The 19,046-nt window shown below is 49.7% G+C and overlaps 2 protein-coding genes across 10 annotated transcripts in view; both read right to left on the bottom strand.

Moving 5' to 3' along the window:
* Window positions 1–15,025, bottom strand: part of ALDH3A2 (aldehyde dehydrogenase 3 family member A2) — a 178,016-nt gene extending 162,991 nt beyond the window's left edge. For all 6 annotated transcript variants that reach the window (XM_054257014.2, XM_078373165.1, XM_078373179.1 and 3 more), the window contains exon 1: window positions 14,808–15,025. The gene's annotated coding sequence lies outside the window, so the exon portion shown is untranslated. The remainder of the gene's footprint in view (window positions 1–14,807) is intronic.
* An 808-nt stretch (window positions 15,026–15,833) lies between these two features.
* The window catches only part of SLC47A1 (solute carrier family 47 member 1), a 45,752-nt gene continuing 42,539 nt past the window's right edge, over window positions 15,834–19,046 (bottom strand). For 3 of the 4 annotated variants that reach the window (XM_078373161.1, XM_078373162.1, XM_008996419.5), the window contains one exon: window positions 17,367–17,782. In XM_078373161.1, coding sequence (XP_078229287.1) covers window positions 17,556–17,782 — 227 coding nt within the window. In that variant the 3' untranslated portion in view covers window positions 17,367–17,555. Of the gene's footprint in view, window positions 17,783–19,046 lie in introns of all 4 variants that reach the window. The other variant, XM_078373163.1, reaches the window with a different exon arrangement.

The raw sequence follows: 19,046 nt of genomic DNA, 5'->3' as shown, positions 1-19,046 counted from the left end.
GGAAAAAATTTTTGCAGTTTACCCATCTGACAAAGGGCTGATATCCAGAATTTACAAAGAACTCAAACAGATTTACAGGAAAAAAACAAACAAGCCCATTCAAAAGGGGGCAAAGGATATGAACAGACACTTTACGAAAGAAGACATATATGAGGCCAACAATCATATGAAAAAATGCTCATCGTCACTGGTCATCAGAGAGATGCAAATCAAAACCACATTGAGATACCATCTCACGCCAGTTAGAATGGCGATCATTAAAAAATCTGGAGACAACAGATGCTGGAGAGGATGTGGAGAAAAAGGCACACTTTTACACTGTTGGTGGGAGTGTAAATTAGTTCAACCATTGTGGAAGACAGTGTGGCGATTCCTCAAGGCCTTAGAAATAGAGATTCCATTTGACCCAGCAATCCCATTACTGGGTATATACCCAAAGGACTATAAATCGTTCTACTATAAGGACACATGTACACGAATGTTCATTGCAGCACTGTTTACAATAGCGAAGACATGGAATCAACCCAAATACCCATTGATGATAGACTGGATTGGAAAAATGTGGCACATATACACCATGGAATATTATGCAGCAATCAGAAATGATGAGTTTGTGTCATTTGTGGGGACATGGATGAATCTGGAGAACATCATCCTCAGCAAACTGACACAAGAACAGAAAATGAAGCACCGCATATTCTCACTCATAGGCGGGTGATGAAAAATGAGAACACATGAACACAGGGAGGGGAGTACTAAACACTGGGGTCTATTGGGGGGAAAGGGGAGGGCCAGTGGGAGGGGGAGGTGGGGAGGGATAGCCTGGGGAGAAATGCCAAATGTGGGTGAAGGGGAGAAAGGAAGCAAAACACACTGCCATGTGTGTACCTACGCAACTGTCTTGCATGTTCTGCTTATGTACCCCAAAACCTAAAATGCAATAAAAAATTTTAAAAAAAATAAATAAAATTTAAAAATAAATAAATAAATAAAATGAGTAGGGGGTAAATGATGGGCCCTCACAGTTCCCATCTAAAATGAGGAGGGGGAAATGATGGGCCCTCACAGTTCCCATCTAAAATGAGGAGGGGGAAATGATGGGCCCTCACAGTTCCCATCTAAAATGAGGAGGGGGAAATGATGGGCCCTCACAGTTCCCATCTAAAATGAGGAGGGGATGAGAAGCTTAATTGCTCCTTTCAAGAATTAAAACCTTGCCATTGTTATTCTTATCCCAGGGACAGCAAAGCCCCAGCAGAAACTCCATCAGAGAACACCCCAACCGGAGAGTCCACTGCTAAGGGGGAGGACAGTGAGGCCCTGCTGTAGTGACCCCAGTCCACCTCAGGCTTTCTGACAAATACTTGCAAGGCCATCAGAAAGAAACAGTACTGAAGCCAGTGGCCCATGCATCCACCAGAGGCAGGAGGCAGGGGAAGCACAGGGCCATCTTGCCCTCCCTTGTTTCCCAGTCTAATTAGTCACCCAGACCTGAAAACCTACCCTCAGGGGGTGGAGATTTTACAATTAAATACTGTGGTTCTTGGTGCCCTCTCCCCTGGTTCATCAAGCATCAGTCATATAATACAACATACTTGACCTCCTGTCCACAGGGGACCTCCCCCACCTCTCGGCCCCTCTCATAGGATCACTGGGCCTACCTGCACTGTGGGGCCAAGCCCTGTCTTTTTCCCAAGCCCTCAAACCCATGCATGCATGTTCGTCCAGACATGGGAGGGGGCTTTTCACCCTTATAAAATGGTGGAAAATTCACATTTTTTTTTTGGTTCTGTAGTTGTTGTTTTTCTTTTTAAAAATCCCAAGCCTTGGATAGCAGAGAGATGCTAGAGGGGTAGGGTCAAAAAGAGTGTGTGAGAGCAGTAATTTCCCAAACTGCCCTCTGCAAGACTATATTTCAGAAAACATGCTGGTGCGGCTATGTCTCCATTCACATGTACTCCCCTAGCCTCTCCCGATCCCTCACTGATGCACATCCATAGCTGCACTGTTCCATACCAGCAGTAGAATACTGCAGAAGGCGGAAGGATTCCTCCACTCCATCTTCAAAGAAAAAGTCACTAATAAGTCCCATTTGGTAAGTTAGTGAACGTTAAACACATTAGTGAGCAAAAGAAAATCTGAATGAACAAGAATTGGTAATCTACCTAACAGAACACAAGTGAATGCTGGCAGTTCAGTAATAGGAGGTAAAGAATGGTGCCAACTGCAGAACAGCAGTATGACTGCTCCCAGGAGCAGTATGACTGAGAAGCAGCCCCGCGTGCGTGCTGGTGGGGGTTCTAAGCAAAGCTAGTCGCCCATCAGTTCCAATGAGTTTGCTGAAGCCGGACAAAAGACACCTGTTCTCGGGCCAGGTGCGGTGGCTCATGCCTGTAATCCCAGCACTTTGGGATCATGAGGTCAGGAGGTTGAGACCATCCTGGCTAACACAGTGCAACCCCATCTCTAATAAAAATACAAAAACTTAATTGGGCATGGTGGTATGCACCTGTAGTCCAAGCTACTCGGAGGCTGAGGCAGGAGAATCACTTGAACCCAGGAGGTGGAGGTTGCAGTGAGCTGAGATTGCACCATGGCACTCCAGCCTGGGTGATAGAGTGAGACTCTGTCTCAAAAAAAAAAGAAAAGACACCTGTTCTCTTGCTGCCTTCCCCAGTTACCTCCCCAAGTTCCTTACTGAGACTGAAAAGTGTCTTTCTGTGTAATGACTTCAGTGAGCAAATATTTGAGTGGAAAGCACAACACTAAATAGTTATAAGTATAGGCAGAGCAGCAGCTACCATTTACAATTTGCTTACTTGATGCCAAACCCTGGGTTAGGAATTTTACAGTCTTACATTATTTAGCCCAGCAATCCATGGAAGCATAGTTTTTAAAATTATCATCTGACATAAGGAAACAGGGCTCGAGGAACATAGGTGACCTGCCCAAGTGTCCAAGGTCACACATCGAAAACGACAAGTTAGCGTTTTACACCAGGCCTGTTGGACTTCAAAGCCTCTTAACCATTCCACTGCCCTGCTGTAGGGCATGGGAGATAGAGGGGGATGAGCTATGGTTGCCATCAAAGAGTCAGTAAGAATAATATGGTGATGGTGAGGATGATGACAGCTGCTGTTTACTGGGCACCAGCTGTGGTCCAGGTACAGTGCTAAGCACTTCAGTTACACTGTTAAGTCACCAGGACAGACACCCACACCAGCTCTGTAATGGGGTGAGTGTTAGACATAAGCAGGGAGCTGACAAGAAGCCAAGACTAGGCTGGGCATGGTGGCTCTCATCTGTAATCCCAGCACTTTGGGAGGCTGAGGTGGGTGGACCACCTGAGGTCCGGAATTCAAGACCAGCCTGGCCAACATGGCGAAAAGCCATCTCTACTAAAAAATAAAAAAATTAGCTGGGGTGGTGATGCGTGCCTGTAATCCCAGCTACTCGGGAGGCTCAGGCAGGGAGAACTGCTTGAACCCAGGAGGCAGAGGTTGCAGTGAGCCGAGATCACACCACTGCACACCAGCATGGGACAGAACAAGACTCCAGCTCAAAGAAAAAGCCAAGACTAGAGATCCTTGCACTGCTAGGCTCCCAAAGTCTGGATTCCAAGCATCTCCAGGTTCCTATTTTGGCATATTTATATAATTTTTATGCTTAATTTTTAAATATATTTTATGTATCTCAAATGTGTACATGTTTTTTGGAGACAGGGTCTTGATTTGTCACCCAGGCTGGAGTGCAGTGGTACATTCATAGCTCACTGTAGCCTCAAGCTCTTGGGCTCTAAAGATCCTCCTGCTTCAGTCTCCAGAGTAGCTGGGAGCTACAGGCATGCACCACCATACCCAGCTACAAATCTTATTATTCCCAAATGCTACCCCACCATATTTCTAAAAACTCCCAAGAGTAATATTCTACTTTGCCCAGTTTGTCCTCAACTGAGCAGTTTTGGCTGAGCCCAGAGTTTCTGCTGGGCCAGCCTGTGGATGAGCTGTGTCTCCCAGGCTGGTATCCATCCCTGCCTGTCCCCTGGGAGAGGGAGGGGTGCCCAGGGTCAGGTGGAACAAAACATGACTGCCTAGGACTGCCCCTGTCTCCATCTCACTGACGGCAAACCACGGCTCAGAGGGCCAGCTCTTAAGTGAGACCTGAGTGCCAGAGAGAGGTGGACGCAAGGCCAACAGCTACCAAATGAATAAAAATTCTGATTCCAATTAAACCTGCCGGAGAAATAAAGCATTTGGAAAAACAACGAAATAAGGTGATATCTGATTAGGGTAAACACGATGCAGACAAGAAAGGCAGCAGTTCAGAGGAGGGAAGGTCAGGCCGCCTGGGAAGAGTCCTTGAAAAAGACAGAATGTGCCAGATGCTGTGCCTGGTGCTGGGAAAGAGTTGACTAGGACAGCATCCCTCTCAAAGGGCTCCTAGACTGGGGGGAGGAACGGACATCTGAATACATCCTGAGTAGACAGCATGGGTCGGCATAGTGGCAGTGGAGCCAGGTGTGGTTCTGCTCTTGGTCAGCTGGAAAGGAGTAGATGTAAGAGTCAGCTTAGAAGAAGGGAAGTGGAAGACAAGTTTTCTGAGCTGACAAGAGGAAGGAGAGGCCTTCTAGACGGAACACTACAAAGGCAGAGAACCCCTAAGCAGAGTGAGCATCAACCTCCACAGGTTAAGGGCTCAGTCACACAGGACCACCCCCACATCAGATCCCAGTTGCAAGGCCAGGCATCACCTATGCATCTGACCAACTGGCTATAAATTGGAGGTCCCCACAACTCCCTCCTCAGGTTTGGCCATTTGCTAGAGCAGCTCACAGAACCCAGGAAAACAGTTTATCTACTATTACTGATTTATTACCAAGGATACATTAAAGGATACAAATGAAGAGCCAGATGAAGAATAACACAGGGTGAGGTCTGGAAGGGTTTTTGTGGAGTTGGGGTGCACCCCCCTCCTGGCCCTTTACCCACTTTTTGTTTGGGTGTCCGAGGCTTTGCAAAAGAATAAGGTGGGAGTCCACGGTGGAGTCACATGGTGAAGACCTAGTTAAGTCAGAGGCCTGGAGAGGTGTCATTCTAGCTGGGCAGCAGTTGACACACAACCAGCCTCTCTGAGTTGATTGAAGAAGCACTTGGGAGTGACCCAAAGTTCATTCTGGAATGTTCTCACTAGAATGAAAGCTGAGTGGTCTGCAGGCCATATAGTATACTTGAAGAAAACAGCCATCATTGAAAAAGGCTGCCAGAGTAAAGGTGTCTACAGGGAAATTTAGGTTTTTTGTTTTTTTTTCTTGAGATGGAGTTTCACTCTTATTGCCCAGTCTGGAGTGTAATGGCACGATCTTGGCTCACTGCATCTTCTGCCTCCTGGGTTCAAGCAATTCTCCTGCCTCAGCCTCCCTAGTCTGGGTTAGAGGCATGCACCACCACCCCAGCTAATTTTTGTATTTTTAGTAGAAATGGAGTTTCACCATGTTGCTCAGGCTGGTCTGGAACTCCTGACCTCAGGTGATCCACCCAGCCTGTTTTGGGGTGTGTGTGTGTGTGTGTTTGGAGACAGTCTCACTCTGTCGCCCAGCCTGGAGTGCAGTAGCGTGATCTTGGCTCACTGCAACCTCTGCCTCCCAGGTTCAAGTGATTCTCCTGCCTCAGCCTCTTGAATAGTTAGGATTACAGGCACCCACCACCACACCCGAATACTTTTTATATATTTTTTTGTAAAAACAGTTTCACCATGTTGGCCAGGCTGGTCTTTAACTCCTCAGCTCAAGTGATCCACCCACCTTGGCCTCCCAAAGTGCTGGGATTACAGGCGTGAGCCACTGTACCCCACCAGGAAATTCAGTTTCTGAAAATACACCTGTGGATCTCTAGCCGTGAATATCCTTGGAGGCTGCTTTAAATGGCTGATCCTCAATGCCTCCCTTCTAACTCACATGCCTGCTCTCCTATATCAATCTCCCAGAAAAGGGGACCTCTTTTATTCCTTTATTTTTTTTAAAAGATGGGCCTCACTTTTTTCCCCAGGCTGGTTTTGAACTCCCGGCCTCAAGTGATCCTCCCGCCTTGGTCTCCCAAAGTACTGGGATTACAGACGGGAGCCCCGCGCCCAGCAAAGCCTCTATTAAGCCCTTGTGTGCTCACTCTGCGGTACTGCAGAGAGAGCGGGAAGGGAGCAGAGGTGCGCCGGCGTCTTCAGCTGGAAGTGAGCAGGGGGCTGAGGGTGGGAGAGGCCGGGAGCCTGGGGACGGGAGGAAGGACCGCATCTTCACAGGGACGCCACCCCGACCCTGGAGGTCAGGACCTCGCCTAGCTCTGGCTCTGAGGTCCTGGAGGAAAGAGATGGTGTTGCGACTCAGAAGATCGGGAGAGGGCCACCCCCATTTGAGAAGAGTGAAAATCCCGAGCCTGAAGCAGAAGCGGAACTGGTTGGAGCCAAGGCTTTAGAGGTGGCGCTGGGAAGAGGGTCTGGCGCCGCCCTGTGGACCGTTTGGGGCTCGCCAGGCTGAAGGCTCCTAAAACCGCAACCTGCGAACCAGAGTGAGGTTCCACGCGGATGGGCCGCAGCCCCGGCCGGAGCCCCCACACTGGCCCTGGACTTCTCCACCGCCTTACGGCAGGAGAGCTCAATAAGCTCCTTATTTAACGCACTGTTGTATCAGGTCCCTGTCGCAGCCGCTGGCCCTATAGCCTAATGAAGGAGCGGGTGCATGCACTGAGCTTCTGCCACAGCAACGCGTCCTAATCCACCGTCCAGAACGGCGGCTAGAATAAGGTTCTCGCAGTCCTGGGCTTCGGCTTGAACGCTGGGCCGGCTGCTGCGCTCTGCGGCTCCCTGCAGGCCTGCGGATTGGCCAGGGGCCGTTCCTTCTGGGCCGCGGCTGAGGAAGCAGCGGCTGCACCAGAGAAGGGCTTCTGGGTGAAGGGGGAAGCGCACGGGGGCGGCGGAACCGCCTGAGGCGTCTTCAGGCCGCGGGCTCGGAACCGGCAGGCTTTCGTTTCTGCTTCATTCCATGGCCAAAGCAAGCCACGTGGGCAAGCCCCAAGCCAGGGGGCAGAAAGTACCCTCCACCCACCACAAAACCATGCAAGCGGAGGGTGCAGGGAGGGCTGAGGAATTAGGGCCAATGGTTCTATCTATCCCGGTGAGTGAGGAGCCCTGCTCTGGGGGTTGCATAGCCTGAGTCTGCTCTTGCAGTGGTGTCTGTCACTATGAAGACTCCACCCCGGGTCGCCATCGGGTCAGGAACCCTGACAAGGCAAGAATCGCATCCTCCTCTGCACACAGCCCTGCTCCCTTCCCCCGCCCCATGCCTAACACCAAGCCTGGCCCTCAGGGATGACTCAGGAATATGAATAAGAGCATTTTAGGCCGTGCCTTCATTATCCGCATGTGACTCGTTATGAAATACAGACTGACTTCCTAAAGATCAGCACATAGTGCCAAGTATTTGCCCTGTAAGCTGTAAAGAGACTGCCATTTGGAGCTGGGATCTGTCCCCAGGTCTGTCAGACACCAAATCCCATATCTACTGCCACCCAAAGGGACCTCCAGAAGACAGGGGTTATAAAGTTGGAAAGAGTCTCACCACCTGAAATAACCTCAGAGAAGTCTGTCTAGGGCACAAACCTAGTCAGGGATCCACATAGACTTGAGGACAATTTTTTTTTTTTTTTTTTTGAGACAGTCTCATTCTGTCATCCAAGCTGGAGCACAGTGGTGTGAGCTCGGCTCACTGCAAACCTCAACCTTCTGGGCTCAGGTGATTCTCCCACCTCAGCATCCCGAGTAGCTGGGACCATAGGCATGTGCCACCGTGCCTGATTAATTTTCTTTAAATTTCTTGTAGAGATGAGGTCTCCCTGAGTTGCTCAGTCTAATCTTGAACTCCCAGACTCAGACAATCCTTCTGCCTCTGCTCCTCAAAGTCCTGGGACTACAGGTGTGAGCCAATGCACCTGGCCTCTTAAGAACAATTTTAAAAACAGTAAGGTTCACCGTCACAGCCTCTGCTGCTCTACAAAGCCCCTTGGCCCCTCTCATCAGGGCAAAAGCAAGATCGGCCCTAGATGTTCTGCTTAATGGTCACCTTTCCCAGGAGACTGTGCTCTTTAAAGGAGAACCACTTAGAGCTATGATCAACCCTAAAGAACGCCACCGGCACTATTGAATGCCAGGCATGGGTCATGTGACTTGGAGTATATTTTAGGGCAGTTACTCATGGTAAGTTATTTCCACCAGCCCCAAAAATTGACTATTCAATGCGCAGCTATCTTGGGCCCAGGCTGATAAAAGTGGAGGCGTGAGGAGCCTTGGGTTGTTTTGATGTGCCTTGGTCATGGTATATGTGGAAGATTTTAGAGCTTGTTGTAAAAAGTGATGACCCTTGGCTCTCCGGCCTGGGTCTGGGATTGCTAATAGCTATCACGATTTTATATTTAATATTTTTTCACAGATTAGAGTTTCTTAGCTCCTGTTGCTATCTCTCTGCTCTCATGAGCTCGCATAAGAGCACATGAGAGCAGAGAGATAGTAAGTAGCAGGAGCACGTTAAAGGAAAAACTCCTGGGCAACGTGGCAAAACCCTGGCTCTACAACAAGTCAGCCAGGAAGGGGGGCATGCGCCTGTGGTCCCAGCTACTTGGCAGGCTGAGGTGGGAGAATCGCTTGAGCCTGGAAGGCGGTAACTCAATCCAAGCAGAATCCCAGGTGGCTCATCCCAAAAGTAAAAGAAGAAGGAAATTCTATTGCCAGAAGACAAGGGGATAAAATGAGGGATGAAGAATCAAAGACTGAAGATACTAGAGTTCCTTTTTATTTTATTTTTATTAATATTTAATTTTTTCAGAGGTGGAGGGTCTCACTATGTTGCCTAGGCTGGTCTTGAACTCCTGGCCTCAAGCTATCCTCCTGCCTGATGAGCCTTCTGAGTTGCTGGGATTACAAATGTGAGCCACTGCACCCAACTTTGGTTTTTGTTTACTGGTTTGTTGTTTTGTTTTGTTTTTCGACAGAGTCTTGCTGTGCCACCCAGGCTGGAGTGCAGTGGTGCAGCCTCGGCTCACTGCAGCCTTGAACTCCTGGCTTCCAGATATCCTCCCACCCCAGCGCCAACCCCCACCGCCTTCCAGTAGCTAGTAAAACCATCTCAGATAAAGCCTGTTTTGTGATACAGCGTTGACTATCTCATGGAATCTACTGGATGGTACTAAACATGGAAAGCAGAATGGTTGGATGTGGGCTGGAAGTGCAGCTACTGAACTTGTGTCACTGTTGTATCATCGCAGAGCTGAAAAACCTAAGTCGGGGACCGTCTGTATTTGACAAATAAAAAGCAACAAAACCCACAGGGTGGATGGTTCCCTAGACAGTCTCCATTATGAAAGGTAACTGCCAAAAAAAAAGGTATATGGGGGAGGGTGGTCCTCACCTGAGACATGAGGGTGTCACAAGCTGAGGCTAAGCCAGTGCCAACTGCAATCCCAGTAATGTTCACCACCTGCGAGAGAACCACAGACCTGGTGTGGCAGACATCAAGGGGACGACGCCAGTTCAGGGTCACATCAGACAGCTCCCTTCTTATGGAGGAACCTCAACAAGCTTGTCTCTAAAAGGCAACTCACAGATGTATGCTTAAGGCTCTATATTTTAGATCAAATGGGTATCTACATCTATGCTGATTATTGAAAAAATGTGCCTTTTGCCGGGTGTGGTGGCTCAGACCTGTAATCTCAGCACTTTGGGAGGCCAAGGTGGGTGGATCACAAAGTCAAGAGTTCGAGACCAGCCTGGCCAATATGGTGAAACCCCATCTCTAATAAAAATACAAAAATCAAAAAAAAAAAAAAATCAGCCAGGCATGGTGGTGGGCGCCTGTAGTTCCAGCTACTCAGGAAGCTGAGGCAGAAATCACTTGAACCCAGGAGGGGTGGAGGTTGCAGTGAGCTGAGATCACACCACTGCACTCCGGCCTGGGGGACAGAGCAAGACTCGTCGTGTCACCCTCTTGACCAGCCCTCACCCAGTCCCTGACAACCAAGGACATAGAGAGTAGCCTGAAGGTAAGGCGAAGGGGCACACAGGAGGAGAGGCCGAAAGACCCTCATTTTCATCCTGGGTCTCACAGAGGCGATGGCAGCCCCAGGTGAGTTAGTTTCTCCAGAGACCACAACTCTGGCCTGGTGAACACAAACTCCGGCCCCCACCACGGAACTGACAGGCCACACACACACTGCCCAGCAGGACCCCATGACACCAGGGTCTCCATCTAACCGTGCCGCAGGAGGACTATGGCACAACGAAGACACACCACACAGCGACACTCAACTCCAGCCAGGGGGGTGGCATGACTAAAGCTCCCAAATACCTCAGGCTGCCAGGACAACGGAAAGGTTCAGCATCCCAATTTATGAAAAGTTTTGTGTTTTAAAAAGTCACACAGAGCTGGGTGCAGTGGCTCAAAGCTGTAATCCCAGCACATTGGGAGGACAAGGTGGGCAGATCACTTTGAGGCCAGGAGTTCAAGACCAGCCCAGTCAAAATGGCGAAACCTCTTCTCTACTAAAAATACAGAAATTAGCTGAGCATGGTGGTATGCATCTATAATCCCAGCTACTCAGGAAGATGAGGCACAAGAATTGTTTTAACCTGGGAGGCGGAGGTTGCAGTGAGCCAAGATTGTGCCCCTGCACTCCAGCCTGGGCAACAGAGCAAGACTCTGTCTCAAAAAATAGTAATAACAATAAAGTCACAGAAGAGTAGGGGGATGGGGGAGAGGGAGAGATGTGTTAAAGAAAAAAATGTTACAGTTAGACAGAGGGAATACGCTCCTGTGTTCCACCTCGCTGCAGGAAGACTGCGGTTACCACAGAGAGCTTCAAATAGCTGGAAGGAGGATACTGAAGCCTAGGCAACATGACCAGACTTCATCTCTACAAAAAAATTTAAATTAGCTGGACATGATGGAGCACAACTGTGGTTCTAGCTACTCGGAAGGCTGAGGCGGGAGGATCGCTTGAACCCAGGAGTTTGAGGCTGCAGTGAGCTGTGATTGTGCTACTGCACTCCAGCCTGGGTGACAGAGCAAGCTCCTGAAGAAGGGGAGGGGAGGGGAGGGGAGGAGGAGACAGGAAGGAAGGAAGGAAGGAAGGGAGGGAGGGAGGGAGGGAGGGAGGGAGAAAGGAAATGAAAGAAAGAAAAGAAAAAAGAAAAGATGATATTGAATGCCTCCAACACAAAGAAATGAGAAATATGTTACTCTCCCCTCAGGCTCAGTCTACCCATGTAGGCAGGACCATGGCCTTGGGACCTGCCACTTCCACTGTCCCAAGCTTTTATCAACCTGAGCTTTGACGTTAGACCTCTCGATTACAACACACAACTTAACAAAAGACGGAACAAAAACTGCTACTCTGTCTCTGGCATCAAGCTACCCAGAACACCACGCTCCATGCTGTGGTGTCTACCTGCTGAGGGTCAAGGGAACTGTGGCTGTGCCTCAGCACCCAGGCCTGCCCTTCACCTAGATCAAGGCATCCACAAAACCTCAGCATGATTTCCAGTGTATCCCTTGCCATCCTCACCCCCAGCTCCAGGCTTTCCCACCCATGTTCCTTTGACCCAATTCTAACAGTCATTTATGTATCCTTTTAGGGAAGTACTTTGTAAACTAGTTCAAATTCTTTGTGGACCAAGGTGGAATATAAATAAATGTTCTTTTATTTAAACTAAACAAAACAAAACCACTTGGGCCGGGCACAGTGGCTCACGCCTGTAATCACAGGGTCAGGAGTTCCAGACCAGCCTGGCCAAGATGGTGAAACCCCGTCTCTACTAAAAATACAAAAATTAGCTGGGCATGGTGGTGGGCGCCTGTAATCCCAACTACTGGGGAGGTTGAGGCAGAGAGTTGCTTGAACCCGGGAGGCGGAGGTTGCAGTGAGCTGAGATTGTGCCACTGCACTCCAGCCTGGGCGACAGGGCAAGACTATGGCTCAAAAAAAAAAAAAGACACTCACACACATTTTCGTTAATCCTTTTATACTATGAAAATTTTTCAAAAGGTAAAAAACGTTTAATGTATTCGGCTTTCACACATCAAAATCAGTCCATTCAAAATCAGTCCATTGTCTTCCTAGAAGCTAGTTACAACTTAGCTGAAATACCACTGCCCTTGGCCAAAGATGAGGAGCCCCTGATCAGGAACAGGCTCCAGAAATTCCTGGGTTGCAACACGCTGGCCTTCCCACCTACCGTCTTCAGGCCTTTCTATCTAAGTTTGGATTTGTGTTTACTCTATTCCTGTTATTTCTGCATTGAAAACTGGGAAATCTTTTCTACCCTCTTATCGTTGGGTGATCTGGGGGAGAAACAGAGAGAAACCACAAACCACATATAAAATCTTCAGTTAGTTTCTTCCCCCAAGATGTATTTTTAAATAATGTAAATGAAACAAATGAAAGAATAGGAGTCACAGAACCCTACACAATTATATAACCATAATGTTTTAACCCCTCACCGTGTTACAGAAGGAAAAGGGAGAGAAATGGGATGAGAGAAGAAAAAGACAAAATCTGCCAAGTGCTCACACTTGTAATCCCAGTACTTTGGGAGGCTGAGGCGAGTGGATCACCTGAGGTCAGGAGTTTGAGACCAGCCTGGCCAACATGGCGAAATGCATCTCTACTAAAAATACAAAAAGTAGCTAAGTGTGATGGCACACGCCTGTAATACCAGCTACTTGGGAGTCTGAAGCAGGAGAATCACTTCAACTGGGGAGGTGGAGGGAGACTGCAGTGAGCAGATCGCACCACTTCACCCCAGCCTGGGCAAAAGGGCAATGCTCTGTCTCAAAAAAAAAAAACAAAGACAAAATCAGGAGACACCCAGGTGAGAGTTCACTGGGATGGCAGCACATCTGGAATAGGTGTTTCTCAGAAATATCTGGCTGGGCCACATCTGCACAGGGACCAATCTCAGCAAAAGTAAGTATGAGCTTGCAGGTCATCGAGAGAAAATGCACCACAAGGGCCAAGAATGAGCTGGCACAGGATGTGGGAACAAGGAGAAAGGACGCGTGAGTGTTCATGGGAAAGAGAAGAAAGGGAGTGATTTTAAGGAAATGAAGCTAGCAGGGCTTGCTGAAGGATAGAGCTCTGGGTGTAAAAACAGGGAAGTGTCTTGGGGGCTCCAGGGCGGGCGTAGCTTCCTTCAAGCGCTCTGAGCTGGAGGAGTCCTGGCTGCAATCCCAGGTCAAGGATGGAGATTCGGAGTTGGGGGACACCAACAAATTGGAGACATTTAAAACGAAGGGGTGGGGGAGCAAGGAAGGTAGGCAGCCACCAGATAAGTGGCAGGAGAGCCCAGGAAGGCTCAAGATGGAAACCCAGGAGGCACAGTCCCCAGCCAGGAAGGAGCAGGAGGGGATCACTGACAACTTTTCCTAGAGCAGATTAAAAGGAGTAGAACAGAGGCGGGAAGAAAAGGAAATGACACAATGTTGACTTTCTGGCCAAGAGCACAAGTGCAGAGGCCAGAGTGGGGCTGGACGAGGAGATGGGTAGATGGGATGATTTTGTAAGAAAGAAGAGACTTGATATGTTTATGACAGAGTGGGAACACTCAAAGGAGAGGCAGCTGCAGGAGAAAGGAAGGTTCCAGAGTGCAGGTGGAAGGCCAGTATGGAAGAGTAAGAAGTCTGGGGCAGCATGTAGAAGGGTGGGTAGGAGGAGGTCAGGGCTGAGTGTTCGGCCCAGGGCTCAAAGAGAGGGGCCAGGCAGAGCTGCAAGAGCAAGGAAAGATGAAGGGGTAGGATGGGCATGGAGACCTGACTTGACAGGGCTCCAGGAATAAAGGGTTGAGAAGAGACCCCAAAATGAAACCTAACACTTCTTTTTTTTTTTTTTATTAAGACTGAGTCTCACTCTGTTGCCCAGGATGGAGTGCAGTGGTGAGATCTTGGCTCACTGCAACTTCTGCCTCCCCGGTTCAAGCTATTCTTCTGCCTCAGCCTCCCAAGTAGCTGGGACTACAGGCACACGCCACCACGCCCAGCTAATTTTTGTATTTTTAGCAGAGACAGGGTTTCATCATGTTGGCCAGGCTGGTCTCGAACTCCTGACCTCAGGTGATCTGCCCACTTTGGCATCCCAAAGTGCTGGCTGGGATTAGATGTGTGAGCCACTGCGCCCGGCCCCGTGTGCTTGTTTTTGAGGCAGGATCTTGCTCTGTTGCCCAGGCTGGAATGCAGGGTGCAATCTCAGCTCACTGCAGTCTCGATCTTCTGGGCTCAAGCGATCCTCCCGACCCAGCCTCCAGAGTAGCTGGGACCACAGGCGGTGCCACCACGCCAGATTAATTTTTGTATTTTTAGTACAGACGGGGATCTTGCTATGCTGCTCAGTCTGGTCTCGAACTCGTAAACTCAAGCGATCCTCCCGCCCAGAACCTCCCAAAGCACTAGGATTACAGTCGTGAGCCACAGCGCCCGTGGACCCCGCTCAAATCCTAAACCTTGGCAGCCCGTCGTCTCCTAAGGAGGCGAAATTAGGCACCCACCGTGACCGCCAGCGTTTGACAGAGTCCAGCTCTACCTTGTCCACATGTCCACAGATGGAGCTGATGAGGCTGACAAGAAAGATCACCAACTGTGCAAGAAGCTGCGGAGGCGCGGAAAGCAAGGCGCGTTCACAGCCGCCCGGAAGCCGCGTCCCCTACCCCACCTGCCCACCCCCCACAGTGTGGCGGCTGCTCCGGAGGCGTCGGGCCGGGCGCGGGAACGCCGCACTCACCACGGGGCCTGAGAGCACCGCCAGCTCGATCGCCTCTCGCCGCAGGTCCGGGGGCGGCGCGCCCCGCAGATCCTACAGAGATGGTCGCTCCAGTCGGGGGCCTGAGGCTGCTGGGGGGGCGGCCGGTCCTTGGCGGCCACGGGGAGCTCAGCGGGGACTGGGGGCTTCCGCAGCCGCAGGGGCCTCCACGCGGGCGCAGGGAGTGGCAGCGCCAGTATGGGACGGCAGTGCGGGGGGACAGTGGGGGCGGTCTGGCCCCACCCAGCCCCACCACCCCTCCCGCCCGTGCCGCGCCGGAACCCCAGTGCCACTGTCTGCCAGCAGAACCCTGGGGGAGGGGGCCGGGAGTAGGCAGAGGGTCAGGAGGGCACTTGGGGGCTGACGAAGGGGGCTCGTGAAAGGGGTCCATGCGGAGAAGGATCCATTGTGTGCTTTTGTATGACGCAGGGTTTTTATCAGGGGACTTTGCAGTCTGGTTGGAAGAGCAAAATGCCTTGGGGGTGGGCAGACAGGATGGAGCTGGTGATTCCATCCTCCCCGGCGGAGCTCGGGTCTGGCACTAAGATGCTTCTCCTGGCCTGGGCTTGAGGCCAGTTCAGGTATTTCTGGAAGAGGAGGGGTCCTGGCTTGCAGGGACCCCAACTTCCCTGCCTCCTGGCCAGCGACTACTGTGGCTGATCCTTAAAGGAACATCCTCTCATCCCCAGGGGTCCCTCCCCTACCTGGCAAGGGGAATGGCAGGGGGTGCTGGGTGGGGGGACCTCTGCAGTGGCTGCCCACTGCCCCCAGGCCCAGCCCCAAGGGCCACAGTGCAAGCCTTTATCTGCCTCCCTGGAGAATGGGCCACATGGGCCCAAGAACAAGGCACCGAGGGTAGAGATACCTGAAGGTGGCCCCAACCAAAATCAGCAGTTGGCTGTCTTTTACTCAAAGTAGGTAACTTTTCTGATTTGTTATTTCAGGAAAACACTGTGCCTAGAGCATTATATCCATCCCAGCACTAAGTGAAAAATGTGCAGGCAAATCTCGATTTAATGTTTTATTTGGGAAGAAAGAATTGCAGTTCAGGGCATCCATGCAGACCAGGTGGTCCTCAGTGTGTCCTAGCAACACAGAGAAGGCTGGAGTTTCATCAGAACAAATGTCAGTATTGCTCTTTGAGAAAGTTGATTGGCACCAGGAAGGGTCCTGGGAGCTGGCAAGCTACAACTGGTAAGCAACCGGGCAGGCAAAATTAGTCCTAGAGCTTCAGCAAGTTACCTTAGCGGTTATGGATAAAGCTGGTCTCAGCTTACAGCAGGCAGTTTCAGCAGCTGGATGTGCGGAAAGTCACATTACCAGATTAATGTTATAGCCCGGGGTGCTTTCGTTCCTGCTTCTTGACTTACAGTTGGGTGATACGAATGACTCAGTTTGGTATAATCCACTTTCACAGCACTGAATTTACTTAGTAAGTCCTGAGGCTTGCTGAATTAACAGTGTGGGCTGCGCCCCAGGAAGCCTTAAGGCAGTAGGATTACTACTTAAGCTAAGGCCTTTATTAAAATTTTGTCCTCTGGCTAGGCGTGGTGGCTTACGCCTATAATCCCGACACTTTGGGAGGGCAAGATGGAAGGATTGCTTGATCCCAGGAATTTGAGAGCAGCCTGGGAAACAAAGGGTAGACCTAAAAATAAAAAATTAGCTACGCATGGTGGCACACGCCTGTGGTCTCAGCTACTCAGGAGGCTGAGGTGGGAGGATCACTTGAGCCCAGGTGGTTGAGGCTGCAGTAGGTCAGGCACACACCCCTACCAGGAATTGTTAGTGCGTGTTTGGATTTCCACAGCTCCAAAGATTACCCAACTGTTTTTCAGTGCCCACAGGGCCTAGATTTAGACCTCAAATGAAGATTAACAAATACCAGCTGGGCATAGTGGCATACCCCTGTAGTCTCAGTTACTCTGGTGGCTGATGCAGGAGGACTGCTTGGAGCCCAGGAGGTGGAGGCTGCAATGAACGATGATTACACCACTGCACGCCAGCCTGCATGATAAACTAAGACCCCTGTCTATTAAAATAAAACAATAATAAACCAAAACAAATGCCATTTGCCCAGTGAATAGTAATCTAAGGCCCAAGGAAAGATATATTGTAAAATATACTTTAAATAATTCAGGCAGTAGGAATCCTTTTTTTTTTTTGAGATGGAGTTTCACTGTTGTTACCCAGACTGGAGTGCAATGGCATGATCTCAGCTCACCGCAACCTCCTCCTCCTGGGTTCAAGGGATTCTCCTGCCTCAGCCTCCCGAGTAGCTGGGACTACAGGTGCGCACCACGACGCCCAGCTAATTTTTGTATTTTTATTAGAGACGGGGTTTCACCTTGTTGACCAGGATGGTCTCGATCTCTTTACCTCGTGATCCACCTGCCTCGGCCTCCCAAAGTGCTGGGATTAGGAATTCTTGAGCACCTGGTTTTATGGTTTGTGTCTATCAAAGCCAAAAGCCAGTGCAATCAGCACAGTGGTCCTTGCTGGATGAATTGTTACTCATGTATCCTTCAGACACTGTCTTGGGCCAGAATATAGCTTTTCACCTTAGTTGCTTGCTTTTTTTTTTTTTTTAATATATCTTTGCATTCCAAATCTTCAAAATCCATGAGCGCACCTGAATGACATTAACTGGAAGGAAATCGTCACTGGTCGACCTGTGAATTGTGTGTAAGCTCAAAAGCATCACTTGACCTGACTTTGCCTCCTGCCACGTCACTGAATTCTGACATATAATCTCACTAAAATCCCCACCAGCAAGATTAAGAAGACCCCCAGGAGCAGAAGGCCTCGCCGCAGCACCAGCTGTTTCCTAGACAACTTAGTGTTGTCCTGTGGATGGACGGGCAGAGGTTGCGCTTGGTGCATCTGCTGATCCGACTGGCTCTCGCCTGTCTTTTCAGTATCGTTCATTAAAATTCCTTCATCGTTTTCAGTGCACCCTGGGAGGAAAAATTAATTTAGTAGCTTAAAAGGGATTTTTTTTTCATTTGTACAAAGGGCTATGCATAAAAGGAATATCTGCTAATAGCTGAGAGAAATTAATTCAGGAAGCGATTGAATAAGATTGGCCATCCCACTTCCCACTGAGCATAAGTGGATGGATGTTAGGAATACAGCAACATCCTCAGAGTTCTAAAGAAAATCATTTGAGGCAGGGTACAGTGGCTCATGCCTCTAATCCCAGCACTTTGGGAGACTGGGACAGGCAGATCACTTGAGCCCAGGAATTCAAGGCTACAGTGAATCATGATCACACCACTGCACTCCAGCCTGGGCGACAGAGGAAGACCCTGTCTCAAAAAAAGAAAGAAAAGAAAAAGAAAATCATTTTGAACAGAATTGTACCAGCTAACACTTAACAAATTGCTTGCCCTGGTCAGACAGTTCTGGGTGCTCCTCAATCCTAATGTCGGTTGTATGAAGTAAGTGTCATTGTTCGGCCAGGTGAGGTGGCTCACATCTGTAATCCCAGTACTTTGGGAGGCTGAGGTAGGTGGATCACTTGAGGTCAGGAGTTCAAGACAGGCCTGGCCAACGTGGTGAAACCCTGTCTTTACTAAAAATACAAACATTCGCCAGGCATGGTGATGCACGCCTGTAATCCCAGCTATTTGGGAGGCTGAGGCAGGAGACTCATTTAACCCTGGGAGGCAGAGGTTGCAGTGAGCTGAAACTGCATCACTGCACTCCAGCCTGGACAACAGAGTGAGACTTGTCTCAAAACAAAACAAAGCAACAACAATAAAAAAACAGAGACAAGTGCTATTGTTATGTGGATTTCACAAATCGGGAAACTGGCAACAGATGTTGATCCAGGAAAACCTGGGCCAACCCTTGCCTGAAGATCATTATCAAATCTGAATAAAACAAATTAAATATCATCTTGAAGGCATCAGAATGCAAACAATGTAATGAAGAGTCACCAGGGCAAGATCCAGGAGACGAAGGAACCCAGAGGGGCCGCCCAGCCTCTGGGGCTGCTTCAGATCAGAGAGTTCATTCAGATCAGAGAGATCAGAGGATGCAGGTCAGACAGAGCTGCACCCAGACCACGTGACTGAGACACTGAGCAGGGCTTTGGGGACTTCAGGCCCTGGCAAACCCCTTTGTATTTGAGGTTGGAACCCCGAAGGGCTACATCCAAGAATGAAGGATGAACCAGGCTGGCCGCAGTGGCTGGTGCCTGTAATCCCAGCATTTTGG

This window comes from Callithrix jacchus, chromosome 5 (genome assembly GCF_049354715.1).
Source record: "Callithrix jacchus isolate 240 chromosome 5, calJac240_pri, whole genome shotgun sequence".
NCBI lineage: Eukaryota > Metazoa > Chordata > Mammalia > Primates > Cebidae > Callithrix > Callithrix jacchus.
The sequence above is the reverse complement of the archived record's forward strand: the minus strand, read 5'-3'. Positions and strand labels throughout refer to the sequence as shown.